The sequence below is a fragment of the Pimephales promelas genome, chromosome 11, assembly GCF_988280905.1.
Source record: "Pimephales promelas chromosome 11, fPimPro1.hap1.1, whole genome shotgun sequence".
In the NCBI taxonomy this organism is placed as follows: domain Eukaryota; kingdom Metazoa; phylum Chordata; class Actinopteri; order Cypriniformes; family Leuciscidae; genus Pimephales; species Pimephales promelas.
Window position 1 is genome coordinate 21,341,677 of NC_142779.1, and position 26,871 is coordinate 21,368,547.

General features: G+C 38.8%; 1 protein-coding gene across 4 annotated transcripts; it reads right to left on the minus strand.

Annotated features, from left to right (window-relative positions):
* Positions 1-405: 405 nt before the first annotated feature.
* nin (ninein (GSK3B interacting protein)) lies at positions 406-26,858 on the minus strand. 4 transcript variants are annotated; one of them, XM_089117180.1, is made up of 27 exons: positions 23,073-23,452; positions 22,804-22,995; positions 22,488-22,575; positions 20,924-21,096; positions 19,470-19,515; positions 19,225-19,397; positions 18,475-18,618; positions 18,231-18,389; positions 18,005-18,141; positions 15,773-15,913; positions 15,309-15,483; positions 15,035-15,145; positions 14,030-14,119; positions 13,816-13,936; positions 13,609-13,700; positions 12,295-13,460; positions 8,433-10,556; positions 7,891-7,989; positions 7,757-7,808; positions 7,024-7,161; positions 6,817-6,894; positions 6,576-6,722; positions 6,324-6,491; positions 6,121-6,246; positions 5,043-5,138; positions 2,936-3,052; positions 406-2,313 (listed from the first exon to the last, which is right to left on the minus strand). In XM_089117180.1, exons 1-27 carry the CDS (start codon positions 23,121-23,123, stop codon positions 2,098-2,100), a joined length of 6,420 nt encoding a protein of 2,139 aa, XP_088973306.1. In that variant the 5' UTR covers positions 23,124-23,452; the 3' UTR covers positions 406-2,097. The 4 variants fall into 4 exon arrangements, with proteins under 4 accessions (XP_088973306.1, XP_088973307.1, XP_039512113.2 ...); XM_089117181.1 differs by having other exon boundaries at positions 2,936-3,049; positions 23,073-23,123; XM_039656179.2 differs by lacking the exons at positions 8,433-10,556; positions 23,073-23,452 and adding an exon at positions 26,559-26,858 and having other exon boundaries at positions 408-2,313; positions 2,936-3,049.
* Between the last annotated feature and the right edge of the window lie 13 nt (positions 26,859-26,871).

The following is a 26,871-nucleotide window of genomic DNA, read 5'->3' on the forward strand; positions in this document are numbered from 1 at the left end:
ACGGCCTGATTACAGATCAGTTTACTTTAGTTTCAGATTCAAGAGGTTTATTAGTAACTTTATACCCCCAAAACAGCTAACATTAGTAACGAGTATCCGTTCAACTACGCACACAATAATTTTTACAAGCATTATTTGCACAACGTGGAAGCGTCTTTAATCGCTCCTAGATCACCTCTCTAGATCGCTCACTCCCCGCAGCAGACTGATCCCAGATCAGACCTTCCCTAAGGCATGTCCTTAGAGGTGCAGTGCATTGTGGGAAATATTTTACTCCCGAACTTCTTTTCTCCTTCACATTTTTATGGTTTCGCTGCAGGACAGATATGATGGTTTATTCAACACGTTTACTATAAAAATAAGTAGGCATTCTCCATGAACAGGGTACACATATAAGGTCTGCTTTGTTTATGTCTTTATTTCCTGTGGGATTTAACACAAATTCTGTATACAGTATGGAGTAAAATCCTTGATTTGGGTAGGCTACTAATTTGTATATATTTATAAAATTCTAATTTTCACATCTATATTTCTAAAGAGAAATGTGCAATATTTATGCATACAAAACACTCAAAAACAATTTTTCCTAAAACTATTTTTTTTTACTAAAAAGAAAGTTTTTATGTTTTTTACATTCAAGTGTTATACAATTAACACGTAAAAGTAAGTTACAGTCATTTTCATAACAAATAGTGGTATAGCATAGCTTATATACTTCACCAAAGGCTGTTACATTGCTAAAAAACACAAAGACACAAAATTCAAAGCAATTTCAAAATGTTTAAATGCCTGTAAATCTCTGTGCATTTTTCCACCACAGCATCAAAGCTTGTAAACGGCATTTGTTGAGAGACGCCTGAAATGAAACTTCATAACCAGCAATTTTCTTCTCCACACACAAATTATACAGTGGCTACCATGAGCCTGAAGTCACCAAGCTCTGAGTTTCTTTTAATCCACATAAATATTTTAATAAATTCCCTATTATTCATATTCACAGTGCTCATAATGCATGATTACAGTTCATAAATGAAAAATAGGTACACAATATAAATACACAGCAAAGAGTCCTGCTGCAACTAAAGTAACGTTGTTGGATGTTATATTTATTTATTTTATTTTTTTGGTGCACATTCTCAAGTAAGGAGGTTTATATTAACTAAACAATCCCAAAGACATAAAATAACAACCAGGAATAAACAGTGACATTTACCCTTTAATTTCCTTCTCTAAGACGTAGGGAATCACTGACCTTGTTTGCATTTCACTGAAAACTATGTAATGACAGGCGGCTGAGCGTGTGTGTGTGTGTGTGTGTGAACACAGGGGCCTCAGCTGTTGGACAAGCTTCTCTAGGTCTAAGGAATTTCACCATTCCTTAAGACAATCTTCCAATTGCAGTTTAAGGTCGAGACTCACCAGACATATACCAGTAGTGTTCAGTAAAAAGAAACTGCTATTAATTCAAATCAAATCATTAATAGCAATGAAAAATAAATAAAAATAAAGCAGCCATGTGCACTTAAGTTTTGATTTTGGGGTCTACTAAGAATATGTTTCATGCTTGAAAGAAAATGTTTCATTTATTTTACATTGTTGCACCTCCTCTCTTCCCACTTTGTTAGTAACACTGTTTAGATCCTGCTTCTATGAAGCCCCTCCTTACAAAAATGCACAATGTGCTTGGATTGGTTGGCTGGATCAGTGTGTTGTGATTGGTCAACCACTTCAAGCGCGTTTGGCCCCCTTATCATAACCAAGAAACACACTAGTTACAGGCCTAACCCCCTTGTTTCGCAAATGCCTTGAGCGAGAATTATTTAAATGAGGAACATGTTCTACAATAGAGACTACAATAGAGATGGTTTTCTTTAAAGGAATGGTTCACCCAGAAATGAAAATGATTGGGAAAGAGATTTGAGTTGTATGGCAGACGGAACATTTTCAGTAAATAAATACTTCTATTTCAGTCAGTACAAAGTTTTCGTATGGCTTCGGAGACTTAGAATATAGTGCACAAGTCATATGGACTACCTGCATTTGTTGTCCTTATTGTAGCTTGACTGTTTGGAATGGCTTGTGTGTAATACAGTAAAATCAGGAGCGTGTAAAGTGGTATGGCGCGGGGGTCAAAGGGGAAGGGCCGAGGTCACGGACGATCTTGTTGAGGCTAGAAATTTTCTCTTCTAGCAGGAAGTTCTTCTTCTCTGCCACTTTCTGACGCTGTTCGGTTTTCTCCAAGGTTTTGAGCAGCTGAGTGTTCTCCACGTACAGGTCTTTGATCAACACGTCGGACTCACTGTTCCTGATCAACTACAGAAGCAGAGAGAACAGAACGGTTCAACTGGAAGTCTGGTTTGGAGTAGAGCCAGACCGATATATTGGCAGGCCGATATTAGGCATTTTCCAAACTATCGGTATCGGCAGTTATAATGGCCGATAAATGAATATTTAAAAAATAAAATAAAAACGGACGAAACATGCTTCAACCATGTCATGAGTGTTAGAGTTGTATAGTTTGTCCACCCAAGGGCACTCTACGCCATTCCTGCTAACCACAAAGCTATCAACAGTGGAAGACCACTAACGTTAACATTAATGAGCTTTGGTTCCTCTTTTCTGTTGCGACAATAAAAGAAACAACTTTCTTTTTAAAATGCATTATCATATTACTTTAGTTAAAACTCATACTGTACATAACTACAAATAACTAATGTTAGGGAAATCTGTTAATGTTTTGTTGCGCATTTCTGAAAAAAATAATAATAAATAAATAAAAATATCGGCTGATATATCGGAATATCGGATTTTAAAACCGATAAAAGATTTTGCCGATACCGATACAAATATTTGTTGGTTGGGCTCTAGTTTGGAGTAAAATGTATTATCAAGAATGTGTCAAAGGGCAGGGGAGCATGTTTGTGCATTTCTGTACCTGGTCTTTCAGCTGAGACACCTTCTCCTGAAGCAACAGTTTGAGGTTTCGGAGCATGACCTCGACTTCTCTCATTCTCTCCTCCATCTGTAAAAGCGCCACCTCCCGCTCGTCCTGCTGGGCATACAAATCAAGGTCAGAGGTCACAAGGTCAATTGGTATGCTAAAAATCAGTTGCCTTATGCCTGGTTCAGAACACACGATTTTTTTTGTCTGTTACGATAATCACTGTGTCGGATTACGCGATTTTGGCTCCTAAAATCTTGTCGTGTCATGGACAAGACACATGTCAGACTACACGTTGCTTCCTGACCAGTCATCGCATGCCGTTTTTAATGGCGCGTGTGATGTCATCGAGAAGGCGAAACTAGTAGCGAGTGACTTCCGGAAAGAAACGTAAACATCGTCTCTCTTTCGTTTAACCATTTTTGAAAGTTGTGTACGGAAAAGCTTCTTTGGTCCTATTGGTCAACCTCATACATGTGACGGAACCATTGTGGACTACCGTTAAAAAATTAAACATGCAAGTCTTTTTGTCGTGATGTTGTGAAGCATCGCAGATGCGGCGTAGGTTGACGTCCACAATGACACACTATACAAGATGATACGATCGAATCTTGCGTCCCGACGCCCTTTGTCGTTTACGAATCCCCACGACACCCTACGTCAAACGGATGGTGCCAAAATCGGGCTAAAATCGTGTAATCTGAACCAGGCATTAGTTATGCTAGACACAACTGCTCTTAGATTAATTTAATTAACAGTTATTGACTTTTCATGGTCACTGTACCTTTCCTTACTGGTAAATGATCTATTATGAAGTTTTTTCCGTTTTGATTTATGAGCAATGAAAACACTTAAAATGTATGAAAACTATTTTTGTAATAATAGTGTAAAATTAGGGAGATGTAAAGAGGTCACGGACAATCAAGAGTAAAGCATTTTAAAGAATAAATCAAATTAAACACTATGCAAAATATTTCACCTAATAGTTTATTTGGTCTCACTTAATATATATATATATATAAAAAACACACATTCACATCAATAATGGACATAACACATATAAACCAAGAAAAGCAACATAACATAATCCAACGAATAAAATAAAATAAATCAATAAATAAACATTCATTAATTATAAATGCCACAATGTTCAGTAAAAACATGTAGAGGTAGATATAGTGATGAATTAAGTCTTCATTAAATAAAATAAATATGAAAATAAAATACAAAAGCTGGATTTATCTCAGAACAATCATTCATTTCAGCTGTAGTGCGGTATCGTGTTAAAACTGATGCCATAACAGTGCAAACTTAAAAAAAAAAACAATACTGCTCTTTCAAATGCTTGAAAATCTTAAAATACATTCAAACAGATTAAACTTCCCTTAATGGCATGTCAAAATCTTAGCTTGTTTTACCAGATATATGTGCCATCATCTGCATGACAGAGGAAACGACTCACAGCCAAGAGCAAATGCAGTATGACACCACCTCGTGGCAGTTGTAAATCACTACCATTCTAAATCAGACAGAGGACATTGGCCTTAACACCTCAAACAAAAACAAAATCTGTCAGGAAGGGTTCGGTGATTGGGGTACACAGAGTAAAGGTCAGAGTTCAATTGGGAGGAGATGTCACAGCTTGCCACTCTCCTATGTCTGTTGGTGATGATGTAACAGCTCTTACACCTGCAGAGAAACATACACACAGTGCTATATACAAACTTCTCAGCTGTGACGGAACAGACTTTGACGGGTACAAGCTCAAAAGGATTTAAGGCCATTAGTAAAGACACACCCAACACCATTCATTTAAACAACCTAGGGGGCGCTCCTCTAACACTGCTACTACACAGAAAACTGACCCAGTGCTGCCCACACGCTTCTTAAAGAGTGTGAATAGAAAGGATGACGAGTGTTTTCCAGAACAAAGCAAACAAACAGACGAGCCCAAGAGACCAAAGAAAACCCGAAACTTCAGAGACCAGACGCACCCTAAATACTCCTCAGAGAGTGCTGCACAAGCATACAAGTACACCGTGACAGAGTATGCACTGACCCGAGAGAATTCTCATGCTGGCTGTGATGCTGAGTGTGTTACCTGCATGTTGAAGTCTGGGCCGTCACTATAGTGCTGTCCTCTCTGTTCCCCCGGAAACTGTAGAGGAGATGAAGGCAAGACTGCAGACAGATGAGCCTGAAACAACAGAGAATCAGTGTGTTATTATGAGGAAATGTGTGTTTGAGCACATGATAAGGAGTGTTAAATGAATCAAGTCAACTACTGACAAGAAAAAGTATATTTTATAATAATTAAACAAATAATTTATAGTCATGAATTTACTTTAGTCACTGGGACAATGCATATTTAGTCAAAGTGAAACAATAATAAAATGTCAAATTTCAATAAAATCATGGAGAGGTAGATAAAACGACAGACTGAGTTGAAATCAATCTTGACGAGGAAAAAAGAAAACCCACTCAATGTGCTATTAATGACTTTTTGTTCCCTGACTGTTGACATGAATAATATAGGAAAATTATTTTTTAGTTACATGAGTAGTACGTGAAGTCTTTGTCATTGCTTAATTTAAATGAATACTATCAGAAAGATTTAAATTAAGGATTGTGTTCGATAGCTTCTTTATTTTTGCTCACCTGCATTAGCCCGCATGGTCAAGTGCATAGGGTACAGTTACATTAGCGGAATTTCACATGCAAAAATAGGTCCAGTGTTATCAGTGTTGACAGAAGTCACTTTCAAACTAAGCAGCTTTTTTGATGGCCAAGGCAAAAAAAAATTAGAGACCAACTTAGATGAGCAAAATCTACATTCACTCTCAAATGTAACTCCCGATCACGTGGATTCCTATAGAAAAATGACTGGATTTCTCTGAGCAATGGAAAACGAGAACGCACCTGCAGGCTGCATCTGAAATCACATACATGTCCTCTATATATAAAGTAGTTCTACTACATGTTCATACTAAGTAGAAATGACTTTTTTAATGGTTTCATACATTTAAAAAGTTTAAACAGCATATTAAAAAAAAAGTTTTATACACAAATTTGGCTCAAACAAAGTTTGAGGTAGGGTTACCCATTTGGGATTGGCTATAGCTTTTTTAATTGTACAATGAGGTTTGTGTAGTGTGTTATATAAAACACTTGTGTATAACCTTGTTCCGTGTTGATAACAGCTGTGTGTGCAGAGCCTCCAGTTCATGTTTCAAAGCAGATTTTTCTTGATCTGCAGTTTTCACGAGTCCTCTCTGTTTCACACTTAATGCCTCCATATGGCGGATCTAAAAAAGAACATCATAATCAGCATTCTTGCACACATCCTATGGCTGCTAGAGGTGTTTAGTAAACATGTTCTGACCTGATCCTTTGACGTCTGCATCTCTGAGCTCATCTCGCTCATCTGCCGCTTGAGTTGTTGGTTCTCCTCAGTTAGAGAGGCATGCTCCACCTCCATCAGCCCAGAAAGCTCCTCCCACACACGCCTACCCTGCTGCTGACCAGCAGACACAACGGAAACCTCCAACAACTGATGCGGAGAAAGAGAGAAAGAGGAAGATTGTTACAATCTTCATCTAATGAAATAACAGACACTCCTGTCCTCAATACTCACCCTCTCATTGGCATATTGCAATTTTTTGTGCAAAGAAATCACTTCCTGTTTGAGGGCATCCCTTTCTTGCTGTGTGATGCGTAGGTCAGATTTGAGACGAACGTTCTGCTGAGTGAGTGTCTGTAAAGATGAGTCCAGTGACATGACCTGAAGGAGACCAGGAAACATTTGTAAAGTAAAGTGTCAGATGCGAGAGAAAATGGGCAAGGAGGGGGTCTTGCACTGTGTACGCTTTTTGTACCTTTTCTATGCACCGATTGAGTTCTGATCGAAGCAGGTCTTTTTCTGTTCTGGAAACAATCTCCTCTCGATCACAAAACTGGAAGCAACCGTGTATGTGTGCATTCAGCATGACATGGGCATGAAGGAAAAAGATAAATATAATGGACATTCAGGTGACTCGAACTCTGAGCATATTACGATTAAATGTACACATTTAAAACCATACCCCATTCTTCTCATTGGTTGAGCTGTCATGATGACGCATTACTTCCTGGAGCGCATGTCGAAGCACATGATCTGGATTCTGCTGCAATAAAATATTCTCCTCATCCAGCTGCTGTCCCAAGCGACGAGGCTCTGAGAGCTGGAGAAGAAGACATTAGGAGTGTTTGTTTGTGGACATGTGTGGCTCATTGCATGATGTTTAAAGCACCACTATGCAGGATTTCCGTTTTTGTCAAACTGTGACCCCTAGAGTCGCTGTGGAGTACTTGCACTGTTGTAAATAGCACTCACGCAGAAATGCCTCTGCACTCACGGCCTGATCCCCTTCCTCTGTATACCGGTACCTGTTCAGTAGGATGGAAGCTGTAACGACTGGAAATAAGGCGTGGCCCCTTTAAGAGCTGCGCCCTGTTAAACTGTCTGCAGTCTGTACTGTATGCAACTCGAACACCACATGTATACGGCGGCGTGATATTTCTGTTTGATGCTCATTTTAGCAGATCTTTCTTGCCGTAAAGCAATTCGTTACATCGCGCGACACTTCCTGATGCTGCGGCCGGAAAGTGACAAGTGTGTTTTTTCCGCTCACAAGAAACAGGGGTGGGGGGGGCAACATTCAACCCGAAAATAGTCAAATAACCATTGCAATAACTTCGAAGCTATTCAGTTAAAACTGCATAGTGCTGCTTTAAACATGAAATTTTAACTTTCTGAGTAATGGAGTTAAATCTCACCTGTCTCCTGAGAGCTTGAACTGATCTCTTCCCTTGCTTCATGTGTTGTAATCTGGAGAAAAACATTATTGGTTGTCATTCAACAGCTCTTGTTGAAAATTGAGAACTCTTAAGGTAAAACAGCAGAGTCTTACCGCAGGTCATCCTGGTTCTCTCTCAGGTCCTCCTCCCTCGCCGTTGAGATCTTGTGCCTCAGAATGATATTCTCTTTAGCCAGACGACAAATTTCACTCCTAAACACAGAAGGCATTGTAAATCCACTTGGTGACATTCAATTCAGTACAACAATGACCAAGCACAGCAAAATGATGCAGCAGTTTGTTGCATGGAACATAAGTTCAGAGTACATTTTTTAGGATTAGGTCATTCATTTAGTCTGTTAAATTTACAAGCTTTTACAATTTTTTAATAGTCAAGACAAAGATTGGGTCAAAACTGGTATACAACAGCTACGCTACACAGACAGATCTTTTTTTGTCACAATACTGGAGTACAACTCCACCAGAGTTTGTAAGTGTGTGGGAGAGATTAATGGTGGATGTCAAGCCTCTATCTCGGAAAAAAGGCAGGGTCTACCCAGGCACTCAGAGGTGATTGAGCAGCAGGGGCAAATGGGATGAGGGAATTGGGGATTCTGTTCTACTAAAGCAGGACAAAGGGGACCATCACATGGTACCTCCGTTCCTGCATTTGTTCATGGATCCTGAGAGATTTGTCCTGCAGATCAGCAAGTTCTCTGCGTAGTTGCAAGTTCTGCTTCTCAAACTCCATGCAGAAGAATTCAGGCTCTGCTACAGCAGCAATCTTCTCTTTTAACTGGGAGTTACTTGAATTGTTTGAAGTATCTGAAGAATCAGAGTCCCACTCCGGCAGCTTATCAAAGTCCTGAAGAAGTACCTTCAGTTTGGAATACTCCACTCCAAGTTGTGCAGTCTTTTCCAGGACAGACACCTGCTGCTTGTGCAGGTCCAGGACTACATGCATCTTACCCTCCAGACTCTTGACTCTCTTCTCCAGGTTTCTGTTGCGCTCCACAAGCTGCAAATTCTCTTGGATGCTTTGCTCAAAGCAGATCTTTAGCTCAGCAAGTTGCACATCTTTGATTAAGTCCTCCATTTGGTCAAAACGATTTGGGACTGGATGTCTGATATTCTCTTTATCCAGATACTGCCATTTAGGGCTCTGTAACTGGGAGCTAGTGCCTTCTGCAGCTTTACTGTACTGCATCACTGTTTCTTGAAGATCCAGGATCTCCTGTATGCACACATCTCTGAAATCCGCAAGTTTGTCCAGTTCTGTGTCAACTGTGGTTGGGCTACAAACCTTATACGCAAAAGCCTTGATTTCATTCTCAAGACTTGATATGCTGATACCGACATCTGGATCGTCTTCAATCACATGTTCAAGTGGTTTGCAATTGTATTCGAGCAGGGTGTCATCTGTGCTTGGAGGTTCATGGTGTTGCAAGCTCTCCTGGTTATGGGAATCTTCATTCTCAACCAAGATTTGAGCTTTTATTTCTGTACCATTCAAAATATCCTCCTCAGCCATCTCTAAGGTCTCATCTCTTTGAGACTCTGCACTATTCCTCCCAGTATTCTGCAACTCTTCGTTCAATGCTGCATCTTCAGAACCATCGACTCCAGGATTAGTGAGATTCTCCTCTGTCTTTTCCTTCTCTTCTATAAGACAGGCAAAATCAGGGGTTTCTGTTACACTATTGTTAGATTCTACATTAGACCTATCTAATTCATCAACACAAGAGATTGAAGTTATATCATTTGTAACTCCAATCTCTAGGCATCCGTGTTGCTGTGGATTACCAAGCCCAGAGTCAGTAACTTCATCTATTATGCCTGCTTCCTCTTCACTATCTCTGTTTACAGAAGACTCCTCACATATGAGGTGCTTTGGACTGACTTCATCAGTAGATTCTGTGCAGGTGTATTGGTTGAGTTCACCAAAGGGTTGTACTGTGGATTCTTTGGAAGTTTCTTCACAGTTGTCTCCAATGGATTCTGCATGGATTCCTTCAGTAGACTCTACGCAAGGTTCCCCCAAGGGTTCTGCAGAAGGTTCTCCAGTGGTTCCTGTCAACTGCAACACAATTTCTTCCAACTGCAACACTCTCAATGCCAATGCATCTCTCTCTGCCAGCAGAGCCTTTCTTTCAATCTTTAATTCTTGACAGAGGAGCTCCTCACCCTCCTTGACTGTGCCTTTCAGCTCCATGCTCTCAGTGATTGAAAAAACTTCCCCTCGCCTGCTCTCCAAAGCAGACAGACTCGATTGAAGCTCCGCTCGCTCCTGGATGAAGTCTTCCACGGCCTGTTTCAGCATCTCTTCCAGCTCAATGGCTTTGTTCTCTGCTTGAGCCAGCAGCAAATCTTTGGCCTCCACCCTATCCTTGTGCAGCTCACTGAGTTGACGGCTCAGCTCAATCTCTTTTGTTCGAGCAGCACTAACAAAAACCTCTAGTTCGGCCTGAAGTTGTAGGTTCTTGTCTATCAGAGCTTTAATATCCTGTGCGTGTGCAAGTTCAAGGCATTGGTTCTCCGTTTTGAGCGCCTCCCTCAACAGCTGCCAGTGTTGCTCCGCCTCCTTGGTGGCTGCCTCTGACTCCTCCCAGTGGGCGCGGTCTGCAGCATGCTGTTGGGCAAGTGCTGCAATCTCACTTTGGTAATGTTGCTCGAGTTTATGTACATCTGCCTCAAAACGTTTAGACATTGCCTCCTGGTCACCATTGAAACGGACTTCCATTTCTTCAAGGCGCTGAGAGAATTGTTTCTCCAGGTCTCTCCTGCACACGGGCAATCAACATCAACGGCTTATATCATTACCTAAAAAAAATCTCACCAACTCATATCATATGGGACATTTAAAATGAGTTGAGATGAAGAATAGTAGACAGTGATTTTATATGTTTCAAGGTGAGAAGTTAAGTGCGGTTAAATCCAAAAGCACATCATCACACATGGGCTTGAGATTCATGACTTTGATACCTTTATATATCAGGGGTCTCCAACCCTGCTCCTGGAGCAGTGTTTCTCAATCCGGATTATCAACCCCTTCTCGTTTTACTGTGGACAAGGCCTAAAATTAAGTTCTGGGGGTATTCCAGGAACAGGTTTGGGAAACACTTCTAGCAGACTTCTGCCCCAACCCTGCTTCACCACACCTGCATGTAATTTAAGCCCAGTAAAGTAAATGAACACCTGAACCTCACCTTGGCTGCGTTCCTGTCCACTATTAGACACGCACTTGCGAACTTCCCTAAGCACTTCCCCTCGGGGGAATCCCTGACGCCATTTTGAAGGGCGTTCCACTTCGTGAAGTGAACGAGGGAAGTTTATATGGACAGACACCCGTTCCCCCGATTTAGACCGAGGGAGCAAGTCTACTTCATATGTACACTTCAGGCATCTATATATCCCACAATGCAGTACGATTGTGACGTAACCACACATCGTCTAATCACCACCACAACAAACACTCTATGATATGTTAATTATAATTCATTTATTTATTTTAAAATAACCCAAACACACCTATATACATGTGGATGGATGCTGCATTAAACAAATTCGTGAAGGGGAAAAAAGTAAATAATATATCAACTCATAGCTGATTCAAAGTGATCAAGAGCATAGGACGTTCCAGTTCATCTCATTGCGGTTTCCGCCATTAGTGGGCACTCGTGCAACGTAAGCAATGACGTACATCCGAGTGAACGAGACGGAGGGAAGTTAGCGAGTGAAGGGCATGGCAATTTTGGACTGGATCGAATCACTAAATCAAGGTGTTCAGGGTGTTTGATTGGGTTTGGAGCTGAACTCTGCAGGATAAAAGCCCTCCAATAGCAGGGTTGGAGTTTTCTTCTTTATTTGGACCAAATTCCCCCCACTATATTTATATTTAAAAATTTATTTTCCATTTATTAGCGCTATTATTACTTGAGAAACAACACTGCTAAAGACTTGTTTCAAGAGAATGCATCTTTAATATAAGTGTATTTTGTTATACTAAAAAAAAAAAAAATTATACTTGAAAATGTTTGTAAAATATTTGTCTGTCATTTATGCCATGTCAGCTACCGTAGCATAAAATAGGTAGAAATATAATAAAATATATTGAAGATTAAAACCTATACAAAACCCATACCTATTTTATTAAAAAAAACCTTCTTAAACTGAAATTAAAAGGAAATTTGAATACAAATTTATATTTATATATATATATATATATATATATATATATATATATATATATATCTTTTTTTTTTTTAAATAATTTCCTCAAAAAATGAAAACCACCAGAGTTCAATTAAATACGTTTCACAGATAGAGGACTCTGGCATGAGGCACATAATGGGAAATCCAGTGTAAGACAGAACTTGTACTAAAGATTGACAAATACTTGTTAAGAAAAATCCAAATGATATCCAATTTGAGGACATGCATCAGTCGAAATTGAATTATTTCAAACTTAAAAATATTCAAATTTTAAGGTTATTTTCAGTTAGCAAGTGTGTCTCTTACCTCTGTTCTGCAATGTCTGTGCGTAGTTTCTCCAAAAGGCAGCTGATTCTTTCCCTCTCCTCGCTGTGTTTGGCACAAAGCTCCTGCATGGCCTCCCTGTGCGCCTCCTCCATCCGGCCCTGCTCTTCATTCAGCACCTGCTGCCACCTTCTCTCTTGCTCCTCTCGCTCCACTTGCAGTCTCTCTCTCTCCTGCTCCAAACAGGCCTGCAGCACCTCCTCATGTTGTTTCTCCATCTGAGCCCTCTCTCTCCCCCAATGCTCAATGATAATGCTCTCGTTCTCTTCCTGCTGAGTTCGGAGTCGTTCCCTCTCTTCCTGCAAACGCTGTAGAAGCAGAGCGTGATGTTTGTTCTCTAATGAAGCCCGCTCCTCATCCCACTGCTGCCTGAGACTCCTTTCCCTCTCCAATCTCTCTTCCAGCACGGCCTGCAGCGCCTCCTTATTGATCTCCTCTAGCTCCTGCTTCTCCCGTTCCCACTCCTCTCTCCTCTGTTCTCTCTCCTCCAGCGCAGCCTGCAATGCCTCCTTACTGATCTCCACAAGCTCCTGCTTCTCCTGTTCCCACTCCTCCTTGAGCCTCCGTTCTCTCTCTTCCAGCACAGCCTGAAAAGCCTCCTTACTGCTCTCCTCTAACTCCTGCCTCTCTCGTTCCCACTCCTCCCTGAGCCTCTGTTCCAGCTCAACGCGCTCTTGTTCTGTTCTCTGCTGCATCTCTTCGAGCTGAGCACTTAGCACCTCCTCATAGCTCTTCTGCTCTTGTTGCCATTGTTCCGTGAGCCTCATCTCCTCCTTTTCCTTCTCTTCTTGCAGTCTCTCTCTCTGCTCCTGCAGACTTGCCTCCAGCAACTCTTGGTGCTTTGACTCCATCAAACTCATCTCCTCAGCATGCACTCTGCTCTGCTCCTCATGGGCAGTCTGTTTCTCCTCCAGAACTCGCACCTTCGCTTCCAGCTGTTCTGCACGGCTTCTGGCTTCCTGCACCTCCTGCGTGAGAAACTGAAGCTCCTGCTGGTGGAGAGTTTGGAGGGCAGAAATGTCCTGCTCCAATCTGTTGGCTCTCTCTAGTTCTCTTGCCATCTCCTCCTTCAAAACCTGCACCTCCTGTTGGTGCTGCAGAGAGAGATGACTTCTCTCCTCTTCTGCGCTACGTTTTTCTTCATAAACCTATAGAGGAGATAAGAGGGCGACAGTACAACTTTTATTTTGAACAATCCAGGGCAGTTTTGAATTTAATTTAATCTTAAAGGTATGGTTCACCTAAAACTTAAATTTTTTTAAAAGTTTTAGTGTGCTCGTCACCCTGATGTCTCACCATTGCCCTGATGTTTTCTATCTCTTGTTGGTGCTGCTCCAGTAACATCTCTGTCTCAAGACTCATGTTTAACGGCTGCCGCTCTTGAGAACCTACACGTGCATACACACAACAAGCATAGCTCGTTACATGTGGCAGAAGATGAAATCCAACTCTAAGCATTCATTCAGTGTTGTCTATGAGTATGAGCACACATGTATGCGTTACCTGAACTCTTGCTGGCCAGTTCATCCGACAGACTCAATCCGGGACGTGTCGAGGGTGTGTGACCTGAAGTCTGATATTCCTCCAGCTGAGCTTCCAGCTCGTCTATACGATCCTGCAGCTCCTACAATACACATACAGATATAGATGTGAATTTCAGGCAGAATAATAGAATGAATCAAATGGAAAGTATTACAAAAACAAAGAGGTTACAGACCCTGCACTGCTCCTCATAGTTACTGCGCAGATGTCTGAGACGTTCCTCCTGCTGGTAAAACTCTGCACTGTCTGGATCCAAATCACCAAACTACAAACAGAAACAAAAAGAACATTTAGAAACCCACAAAACACTACAATAAACCAGTAATGGTATAACAAATGACAGGATCATCTAAATCAGTGGACAATATCAACTTTCCAATTTTTCATGATTTATTGGATAAGGATTAAAGATAAAATATATATATATATATATATTATGGCTGTGAAACGATTAATCGCATCCAAAATAAAAGTTTGTGTTTACATAATATATGTGTGTGTAGTGCGTATAATTATTTTGTATATATAGGCCTATATAAATACACACACATGCATGTATATATTTAAGAAAAATGTGTAATCAATATATCAAATATTTATATTTATGTATAATATTAATTTTGAATAAATATATATAAAGTATACATGCAAATATTTCTTAAATATATACATGCATGTGTGTGTATTTATATATACAAAATAATTACACACTACACACACATATATTATGTAAACACAAACTTTTATTTTGGATAAATAAAATATTATTTATTTTGGATGTGATTAATCGTTTCACAGCCCTAATAAATAAATACAAAAATATATATATATTTTTTTTACTATATTTTCATTTCAGAAAAATGTTACCTTTCTAACCTAGAAAAATGAACATTCATAAACATATATCAAAATGCCCCATGTAGTTATAAGAATTTAGATGGCTTCTCCTGGTCAAGAAATCACAATAAGACTGCCTCATATATATATATATATATATATATTCAGCTTTTTCAAGACATTCGGAATGCTGATCTATGTAATCTGAAAGATGTGTGTAATATCAGCAGGCCTGAGTATGTGATGTCAGCAAAGTTGGGTGTCTTTGGTGATGTCACTATTAATCTACGCATGTTTCTCCTCATGTCAATATTGATGTCTGCATCTGTGCTGATTTCAGTACCTTCTCTTTCAAAACATCGTCCAGACTGTTCTGCGCTTTGTTCAACTGGTTTTCAGCTTCCACCAGTTTCTCTGTGGTCTCAATAAGCTCTGACTCCAGGCGACTATTTTCCTACAAGACAGTTATTGAAGACAAACCCATAAATTACACTCTTCAATTCAAACCATTTAATCGAATCAATATGACAGGTTGACAGAAATGTGATGTAAACATTTAGCAGGCATATCATAAGTAAAAAGAAGAAAAAAAAAATCAAATGCAAAATGCTGATTACTTTAATGGTGCGAGTAAGGTGTTCTCGTAAGAAGGTTTCATCATCTTTCATCTTGCCAATACTCTGTTCAAGCTCTTCTCGTTGCTGATTGGCCTGCTGCTGCACATGCTCCACCTCTCTACTTAGCTCTACCTTCAGAGTAGTCATACTCTCTTTATATTCCTGCTCCAACTTCCTGTACATAATTGTATGCATGGACATAAACACACATGCACATGATGAAACATGACTACACATGCTCACGTCACACCCACATGCACAGATCATCAATGTCCACAGAACAGGCCTTCTATGTTTATGCAGCAGTCTCTGACTGCAGGTAAACAAAGATACTGTCAAAGAAAATGTCACATCACAGATGACATGCAGAGAAGAGATTGGAAAATTTGAAATCTTTAAGGGATTTCTGCATTTAAACGGAGTAAGATGGTTCAGTTATGAAATTATTGAAAGTGAAATGTTACCGGAGGTTAAGTTCGTTGTTGCGTTCGATGGCAGCGTGGTGGTCGTCCACTTCTGACGCCAGCTGAGATTTCAGCTTCTCTGCTTTGTCCAGATCAAAGCGGATCCTTTCCTTCTCACGTCTTTCCAGATCAACACACTCACTGTCACAGTAAAGAAGTATGACATTAGAAGCAATCTGGAGCTCTGATGATTTTTAAATGATCTTGAGTGAATCTGAATAATGAGCTAGATTGATGTAGACATAAAGACAATTTAAAAAAAAGAGTCTTAATCAACTGGAGTGACGCTGAGTATGTGAAGTAAATATGAATAAGGACATGGATTTAGGCAGAATAACAATTTAGAAGAAGAGAAAACAATAAGCTTGAGTCAAACTAACAAAACTGAGGTGATCTGGAGTGAGTCTGAATTAAATGAAGAGATCTGGAATGGGTCCAAAATGAAATATGCGCACTCTAGACCAGGGCTGGGTGACTTCGGTCCTGGAGGGGGACTGTCCTGCAGAGTTAAGCTCCAACCCTAATCAAACACACCTGAACAAGGTAATCAAGGTCTTTAGGATTGCTAGAAAGCTACAGGGATTTAAGTTTTTTATTGGGGTTGGAGATAAACTCTATTGGACAGTGACTTTCCAGGGCTGAAATTTTCCATCCCATCACTGTACTGGCTTGAGACTGTACATACACACTCTTTTACTGGAGTGAGTGAAGCAATGGATTAAACAGAATACACATTAATTAATAGTCCCCTCTCATTATTAGAATTAAGCACTCGAATTACATAAATTCATTTTTTCAGTGATTTTTAATAGGTTTATTATTAGTAGTACTAGTAATAAAAAGAGTTCAACATAACTAGAAAAATACTTTGAATATTTTATTCATTTTTATTATGCTTCCAGATTTAGAAATTACACTTTTTATTTTTTTTCCAAGACTGTGGGAATCCTGATTTTCAAATAAAATGATAGTTGTTGAGGTAATACATTAAAATGAGAAATTTTTGTTGTTGCTGCTGTTTTACCTAATTTTAAAATATACTTTGTCTCATTTTTAAGCTGCAGTCCATAGTTTTGCCTCTTTATCGCTATCTCTGTTCGAAATCTGCAATTCGGAATTATACATTTTACGTGGGTTGTGCCCCGGCACGGCACAGCATGGATGAACACAATGTTTGAGGAGACTGAGGCTGTCAGTCACCGCGCCGGTGTGGATACTAGCATTCAGAATCACAGATAATAATTTTCACCAGAAAATGTCATCTGAACAAGAATGAATCACTTTTGCTCAGACCAACTAAGTGAAAAAAAAAAAAAAAGCATCGCAGTAAATCACGCTGATTAAATCTAAAGATTGCTTATCATATCGTGTGACATGTCAAAACGTGCAAACTATACTTTCTTCTCAAATTGTTAATGTTAACAACATCAGCATTGCGTGACTACATTTAATGCCCTTCCGATATTATCCTGGTTTTTGCATGGGTCCGGTTGCAGTCTCTTTTTTTTTCTGTAGCCACTCCGAAGTCCGAACAAAGTCTTTTGCATTTTACAGCGGGTGAATCTGTTGTCACTGGTGATTGTCGTTTGAACCTTTCTGGATCCGCCATCAAATTGATACGTTTAATTAGATCAAGTGCTGTGAGAAAAGGCTATAAATCTCCACCTCCAGCATCCTCACACGCAAAATAGCCTACTAGCCGAGACTCCTTTATGTGTACAGATGTGACGCAAAGACTCATCCCATGGAAATCCACCAGCACCACTGGAATTAAAAACTGTATTACAAACTTACCGCTTTGAATCGAGCTAAGGCAAGCAGAGAGTTTTGAACACTGGCTGGTAATATATTTGCTCAAAAAACAAAGTGAATATTAGAAACCAAAAAAAAAAAAAAGTTACGGAATTCAGGCTTAAATAATTTAAATCCATCTTGTGGCCCCCTTGGAATTGTGCTGAAGCCTCCTGGTTGAACCACTGATTTAGAATGAGCTAGAGTAAGTGTGATTAACAAACTGATCTAGAATGATGCAGAAATGAATGGCTACAGTGCTCTAGAGTGATGATTAGAGTAATGAGCTGGCGTGAGTGTTAGCATACGAGTTGGATTTAATGAATGATTATTACGATGATCATACAAATTAGTAATATGAATCATGCAGTAGTATGCTGGATAAATCTAGACCAAGCTTGAGTGAGCTGTGAGAGTTGGAGTTCAAATACATGGACTCACAGCAGATGTCTGATTTCTGCCTTAAAGCTCACTAGCGCCGCTTGGTGGATCGAGTTCTTAGTGCTCAGCAGCTCATTCTCTAGAGCAACGGTCAGCTCACACAGATTCACTTTACCTTCCAGATTAAAATCCAGAGCCTACAGACAGACACACACATAAAATCTTGTTATGAATATCCCAGATTAAACGTAGAGTTGTGTAGATGCACAACGTCTATGTGTTTTACCTGTAGGATTTCAGAGCTATTGTCCACTCCCTCTTCCATCCACCGGAAAAGCAGAGTTTCCACAGGAGCGTGTCCCGATCCATCATCCAAATCTGAAAACACCTGCAGACCAATTGTACTGCTCAAAGCACAGGAGATCCTTCGGCCCGACTCATCAAACTTGAAAGAGAGAGAGAGATGGAGAAAAGAGGTTAAACTATTATATTCAGCCATGTTTTGCGGACAACCTATTTTTGTGTACTACCTGAGTAGAATGGTGTCTCTTTAATTGTCTGTAGGGTGTAGATACTGACGGTGTGGGTGGTTTGCTGTGGTTTATTATGCATGAGATGAACTCCTGCACATCCATTACACTTTCATCAGCACCCTGCAACAGATCCTCATCCACCTGGGAACATTCAAAAACACAGGAACTGCATGTTAATATGGTATTTAACCACTTAGGGCCCTATCATACATCCGGTGAAATTTCGATATATCAACAGACAATGTTGATTTTTTTTTCCGCAACCGCGTAAGAGATCACTTCCGGCGCTTGCACAGACCGAAGCGCCAGTGCCTTCAGATCACTTGGACGTGGCTGTGGTTACAAGAGGTAAAAACGATATAAATACTGTTCGTTTTCTCACACAAACCGCTCGTTTCGCGTCTTAGGCCATCAATGTGTACTTACATTTACGAGTCATTAAATCATGTTTAATTTGGACTTCTCTGTGCATGCTCTTTGAGGTGAACCCCATAAACCTCCATTATTTGACTGACAGACAACAACGGTTTGACCTAAAAATATCAAAATTGAAAATACTGTGGAAACAAAAACACCTACATCTTGGATGTCCTTGAGGTAAGCTAAAACATATCAAAAATTAATTTCAAAGTGAGCTATCCCTTTAAACTAACAAAAGTGGATTCGGGCACACACTTGCATCATGCGCTTATGCTTAGATCATTAAAATAGGGCCCTTAACCCTCAGGTTGTGATGATGGAAAATACCTCAATGCCAATGCGCTGACAGAGTGCGTGTAGCTGTTTCAGTGTGGCCATGCCATTTAGGGGTAGAGAGAGCTGATGACAGGCATTCTGCAAACGCTCCTCCAAGTCACAGAGTGGCACTGCTTTGCCTCGGGGTGTACTGGGTTCATCAGGGTTCCAGAGGTGCATCTGACCTGCACAAAAACCAGTGTAAATCTCTGGCATAAAGGAAGATGTCTGGGGGGGTTGAGAGTATTTAACCTTACCTTCTGCTTCAAACTCTTCAGAAATGCTCATGTCAGCATTCCAGCGCTATAATGAAAACAAAAATAAAATGCACAAATGAAAAACTGTTGTTATCATCACAGTCCCAGGAGGGGGCAGTACTAAGCAACAACGAGACAGAAGATGTTAAAATGGTGAATAAATAAGGAGGGGTGTTAACGGTCACATTACTAATTTATTTTGACTCCATCAATGTCAAAACAAATGCCTTCAGTGATCAGCTAAGCAATGTGTGGAACACTATCTATACGGGCAGGAATTTAATAATGTACATAAAAACACTACCGTTTAAAGGTTTGGGGTCAGTATGATTTTTTTCTTTAAAAGAATTTTATACGGCAAGGATTACACTTTTCAAAACACTTATCAAAAGTGACAGTAAAGTCATTCGTATGGTTACAATAAAATCTATTTTTTAACTTTCTATTAAAAGATTACTGAAAAAAAGTGCCACAGTTTCTACAAAAACATTAAGCGACATAACTGTTTTCAAGACTTTGTTTTAAAAAAAGCTAAAAAGATCTTGAGCACCAAATCTGCAAATTAGAATGATTTCTGAAGGATCATGTGACACTGAAGACTGGAGTAATGATGCTGAAAAAAATAAGTTTGGCCAAAATGTATTAAAATAGCTATTATTTTGAATGGTAATAATATTTCACAATATTACAATTTTTTAATGCATTTTTGATCAAATAAATGCAGCCAGGGTGAGCTTAAATGACTCTTCAAAACATTATATTATATAAAATAACTCAATAATGAATAACCAAGTAAAAAAATGAAGTGAAGAAATGTATTAATGCAAAGCCACTCAATCAATTTTTTCCCTGTTGTTTAGTCAAGATCATTGTGTGCCTGTTCAGATATGGACAGGGTGAATTTTGGGGGGTGTAGGGAGCAGATGGAGAATACTTGCAATGGAATTCAGGGGGTAGGGGAGGGGTCATTGTTCATCAATAGACACCCACCCCCCTCCAAACACACACCCCGCACATCTGCCATCATAGAACCGGAGGATTGTTCACACATCAGAATATCAGAGAGAGCTCTGCGCAGCAGTGTGTATTAATGTGCACCTGCTGGAGAGCGTGGCCAGAGTCACACACAAAAGCTCACAAAACACACGCCAGCAGGAATAGATAAGGTTAGTTTGAGTGCTTTAAAGCCAGTGGGATGTCTTCTAAGACTCTAAAATCAAATTAATTCAGTGTCACACTGACCTGCTGTCAGAGCATAGGGCAAAGACACACATACACAGTGTGTTTCTGCTTTTTCAGAGCTAGTTCAAAATTTGCGACGGAAATAATTTGAAAGTTTTCCTCAAGGAGACTCACAACTTTAACCTTCATCTTATCTGCGTGTTCAGATATGGATGATTCCGAACGAGAAGAATGTGCCTTAACCTTCACCGTTCTTCACGTCTGTTTGTTACCTCACGTTTCCTGGGTACAGTCCTGTCATCGCTCTCTTGAGCATCTTCATCCTTCTCCTCCTCATCTTCAGCCTGTGTGTGTGAATCGGTGTGTGCGTGAATGAACTCCGGAGCAGTGCGACGGCCATAGCGCTTACTGCCCTTGACAAAGCGTGGCTGGACTTCTGGGGAATCTAGGGGAGAGACAAAAGGATTCTTGCAACATTAATACATCTCAGCACAGTAAAATCTAACAGTCTTTCGCAACATTTGCACAAGGGATCACTAAGTCAGAAATTATTCTATGCTGATTTGGTCCTCAAGAAACATTTACTTACATTACATTTATTATTATCAATGTTGAAAACGGTTCATTTTTGTCAATACTTCGAATGGAACGCAACGTTGATGAACAGAATTTACTTGAAATCTTTTGTAATAGTCTTTACTGTCAGTTTTGATCAATTTAATGCATACTTGATTAAAAGTATTATTTCTTTCCTAAAAATTCTGACTTTTAAGGAGACGAATATCATAAAGACTTGGAAACGGTGAGGGCCAATAATAAACCACTTAGCAACCACCCAATGTTCTAAAAACACCATAGGAACCACATAGCAAAGTCAGGACTACCATCATTAACTGTGAATTTCATAATTAAGAGAAGAGCTTGTTTTAAGATAGAATAGTCTTCATTTACACTCTCACTGCTCTCAGAATAATCCTTAATCCAGATTTAACCTTACATCCTCCCTATTTACTCCCTGAGCTCCCGCTGTCTGGCTTTTAATACATCCTCGGTGACATCAGGATATCCAAACACTGAGCAAAACTGTTCGATCACAACCTGCAGTTTCAAGTTAAAGTAAATAGTCAAAATATATCTTATTTAATTTTGTAAAATAGTCTCATACAATAGTCATAAATAAAGCAGACTCAAGAATAAATGGTGTCAAACACAAAGAGCCTATATTATACCTTAAAGGGACTCATTTTACAACTGCTTCAGAATTAAACAGTTGAGTTTTACCATTTTTGAATCCATTCAGCCAATCCATTTTCATATATATAGAAGAATATCAGTAACCAAACAGTTTCTGGTCTCATTGACTTCCATAGTATATTTTTTTTCCTACTATGGAAGTCAATGGGAACAGAAACTGTCTGGTTACTGATATTCTTCTAAATATCAGAAAATGGATTCGAAAATGGCAAAACTCAACTGTTTAACTCCGAGGAAGTTGTAAAATAAGCCTATTTCCAAAAATAGTGGAGTATCACTTTAACAGATATTTATTTCCATACAGGTAGCCTAAATATTTATCGCAGCATGCTAGATAATGATTGCTTGAAAATGGAGATTAAATGGTAAATTCCAGTCCAGACAGGTGGGTATCCAATGACCAATATATATTTAGAGTTCAATAATTATTGCTGATGCCAAACATTTAAAATGATCAATGAAGTTCAGTAATCAATGAAGCAATGATGTCCGTTCAAGATTACCATTACATGATTCAAAACTGCATTATTTTGGTTACCAGCCCAGTTCTTAACATAATAAGCTACATTATGAGAACATTACCTGGCTGTTCAAGACATTCCTCTGGATCATCTGTGTTTGTACTGGACAACACGAGGATCAGCACATCCTTAAACTGTTCAAAATCAACCTGAAAAATAAAAAAATAACAATAAACCTCTCCTCTTTTCATCCAAGTCTATAAAGCTTCTTGTTTTAGATACTCTAGAAAAGTATAAAATACAAAGTTTCTGAAATGTAATCCACACTCGAATTCCCGACCATTAACAGTATTAAACGTCTCAGCATTAAAAAAACAAAACAAGATCACACACACACAAAAAAATTAAACTAAACTAAAATATGCATGTTCTCTTACCCGTGCACTGATCTGGTCCTGCAGCAGTGTGTGTAAGAGTGTGTTTAGTGTGTTCTCCTCTAGCTGAAGGGCCCGGCAGAGATCAGTCAGTTCTTCAGGACTCAGAGATCCCAAACCACTGCCATCAAAACTTTCAAACACCTCTTTCAATCGTTCCTCATACTGGTCCCTCGCTCCATCCATCAGCCTTTCCTACAGACACACAGAGTTACACGTTCTGCCCACTGACATTTGGCTTATTTAATCAGACAGTTCACCTCCACACTCACAATAACTCCAATGTCTTCCTGTTCAAAACACAAGGATGCAAAAAGAGCCATCAGAAACCAAAGGAAAAATGGACAAGAAGAACGACGAGCTCAAACGCAAGTGCCTGACGCACACTGGTCACTTCTACCAGAGAGGCTGTATTGGATTTGAGCCATTAAAGGACTACAGCTTTCATAACCGCAGAGCTCTTGTAAACTCAAACAACGAACGTTCCCAGACTTGACTAATGGATTTCCTAAACCTTTTAGTCGGTCAGAAGGATAAGGAGCATTTAGAAACTCCGGGCTAATTTTCATGTCAGGTACCATTCTTTTGAATTAATAGGTGTACATAAGGGGATGTGTAATAAATCAGTACCATTTCAATTATCTGACAATATTATTACAATAAAATAAATAAATAAACACTACTTTTGCCATGATCTAACAAAAAATGAATAATCATGTTCATTTTTAAAAACACTAATTAACACTGTTAAATGTAATTTTTCACAAATCTTAAAATTAATATCAATTTTTTAATACTTAAAATTATGTTGAGATGACTAAAAAATTCAAAACTGATTTAAATTTTTAGTATTTTATTTGTTATTTATTTAGACAATTTTAATAATCAGCCATAACAAGAAAATTATAATCAGTTTATTAGAGACGTCCCTAATACCTGCTACTTTGCAAATGTCTCCAAAATAACCACGACTGGACAGATTAAAATTGCAATGGTTGTTTGCATACAAGTTTTACTCAATGCAAGCACATGCTTGCGTATGTATAGACCATTTCACAAGATGTAAACAACACTGGTCCAGAAGCACTTCCTGTTTCAGTTTTTTAACACTACATAAAAGCTGGGATAAAATACAACCAACAGAACATTTAAAACTGAATCAAAAAGTTAAACAAACATCTTTTAGATTTTTTCTTTACATGTGAAATAAAGAAAACAGTTACAAACTGAAACAGGAAGTGTTTCTGGACCAGTGTTGTTTACATCTTGTGAAATGGTCTATAAGATCCAAAGGGAACATTTAAGCTTGATCCACAAAAATGGAGAGCATACAGACCTACAGCACTATTTCTGACACACAAAATCCATCCGCTCAGGAAGAGAAGAGATCTGTGAGCTAAATGCAGAGTGCACAGATGAGAGAGGCCAATGTCAGGACACACAAGTTATAACTACTGAGATGATGAACACAAGCAGGGGTGCATGATATATTGAATTTGAAATATTGCAAATTTGCATATCGCAACAGCTTGCAATAACTGCATGATTTTAATACTCCAAAATATTACAAAAACAAAGTGCAAGTGCAAGGTCACGTAGAAATATACGTAGACATACAAATACACGTAGACAATTATAACTCAATCTTGGCGAGTACTCAGTATGGGTGTTCAATTCCGTGTTTTTGGAATCGACTAAGAATTACTATACATTTCATACAGTGAAGACTAAGCAGTGCTTTATTTTTACGTTTGATTATTCAATATCTGTTGTTAAATAAACCTAATGTAGGCCTACCTGAAACCCTAAACAACCCCCCTGGTTTACACTGACGGTAAAATGACACTTACTTTTTATGTAATGCTACAGTAAAACACTGCTATTCACTTTCAGAAGTTGTAGGGTGGCTTTCCCCTCACAAAAAAAGAATGTGAAACATGTATGTTCGTTAATCTTTTTAAGTTTTTAAATATAATTTACATTTCTTTTACACAAGTAAAGGATCATATTGCATAATTTAACAAGTTATTGCATTTTTATTGAATTTATTATTTATTGAATTTAGATATTATTTAATTATTATTATTTTTATTGTGCCGCCCTAAACACAATCAACGACTGCAGTGGTTGTCTTTTGTCCTAAGGTGCCCTGACACCTTTGAAAGGCTTACAAGCATAGGCTGTAAGTGTGTGTATGCATTTCTTATTCTTCAGTGGATGGTGCACACACACACACACACACACACACACACACACACAACGGGGGAGGGTGTTTGGTGCCCATCTGCTCCTTGCCAATGACATCACCAGCCCCTTACAAGGATGTCTGAGAGTAGCCAGGTGTTCCTCTATTCAGGAAGAATAGATTCAGATATGGATGAGGTAAAATATTTGGAATTGATTTTCAGGTGAAATTTATTTCTAACCATATAAAATGTACAGCATCGATCAAATACTTTTTTTTAACGATTATAGCTGTAATGTTTAATACCAGATTAATTTGAAATTTTAAAGCTGCAAACAGGGTAACCACAGTTTTTAACCAATGAATTTGTGATAATTGGATTTTTTACATTTTATTTTTTTGCATTTATTTCATATTTATTTTTACTGAGATTGTAATCAAAAATATTATTATTATTTTTTTAGCAAACATTAATACATTTTCACACTGAGCATAATTGGAACAAATCAAATGGATATCTTAAAACTATGAATTCAAAAATTGTATTAAATAATTTCATTTTAAATGCAAATTATGATATTTCCAGGTCTGAAAATCCCAATTTTTGCAGTTTTTTAAATGACCATGGGAACCATTCTCCCAACAAATAATGCACAAGTAAAAATTGTACTGTAAGAATACATTTTAAATCATTTAAAATCATCTCATTACTAGAAAATATGCAAAACTCTGCTTTGTTTGCCCTCAGTGAGCGGCACCCATTGAAGCTCTGGTATCTGATAGCAACAGGTCTCATAGAGCTAGAACAGGATAAGAGAATAGAATATGATGCATCTGAGAAATTTTTGTTAGGTATAATATTAAATATTAGTTATTAGAAATTAATATCTAAAAGTGATATGAGCCCAGCTCATTGTGAATCCAGTAAAACTGGATAATAAAAATCTGAGATTTCAGCATCATGCAAGTGAAACAGACACAAAGGAAGACAACAGACACACATCAGAGACAGATGGAGTGATTCAGCGGAGGACAGAAAACTCACTGGGTATTAGTGGTGTCTAATTCTGTTTCCACTTTTAAACTTTTAAACAATTAGTTGTTTTAAAACAATGACACAACAACCTGTTGAAAACCAACTTCCCTCATCATCACATGTCTACAGTTCTGCAATCTCAGATGATTGAGGTCATCAGTCCATAACAGTAACTATTAGCAACATAAAGACACACAGCAACATTAAATACACAAACACGCCATTAAACAAAAACCAAAGATCACTGCCACTGATTTAAAGCCTACATAAACACTTAAATTACCCAACATTTACTGTCAGGTTGATTTGTGGTGTAAGAAAATAATAATAGAAATCTGTGTATGTAGAAGATACATACAAAGTTCTGAACTTCAACTTGTCAGACACAAATTAATCACCAACTCATATTACGTCACAAGCTCAATAAACCATTATGTAGGAGACAGTGTACAAAATAAATGCATGAATATGTTAGGAGTGAGATGAGTGTGATTTGTGTCTGATGATTAAGTTAAAGTTAAATCCATCAGAACATACCCGGCGGTACCAAAGATGCGCGCGCTCTCTCTCTCTCCGTTCGGCTAGAAGTCCATTAGTTTGATCCAGTGCTCGCACTCAAACTGAACCGTTCTGCTTGTGTTTGGATCTAATACCGGGGCTAAAGCTGTGGATGAATTGTATTTCTGCTGAGTGCTCGGGTCAGCGTGCTACATTGTCTGTTATAGTGGGTTGGTCAGGGAGATTTTGAAAGGCCCTGCAGGAGGAAGAGGAGGAGACGAGCAGAAACACAGCGCGCAACAGCGCCACCAGGATGACAGTGAAGGAACTACAACACCGGTTGAGTGAAGAC

What these genes read in the sequence shown, in the direction of transcription:
- nin (XM_089117180.1), bottom strand. Translation starts at nt 23,123, where the DNA reads ATGGCTCTTTTTGCATCCTTGTGTTTTGAACAGGAAGACATTGGAGTT. An exon ending in GCAGAAATCAGACATCTGCT is followed by an intron (nt 15,914 to 18,004) that starts GTGAGTCCATGT and finishes TTACTGTGACAG; the next exon opens with TGAGTGTGTTGATCTGGAAA. An exon ending in AACAACGAACTTAACCTCCG is followed by an intron (nt 15,484 to 15,772) that starts GTAACATTTCAC and finishes AATTATGTACAG; the next exon opens with GAAGTTGGAGCAGGAATATA.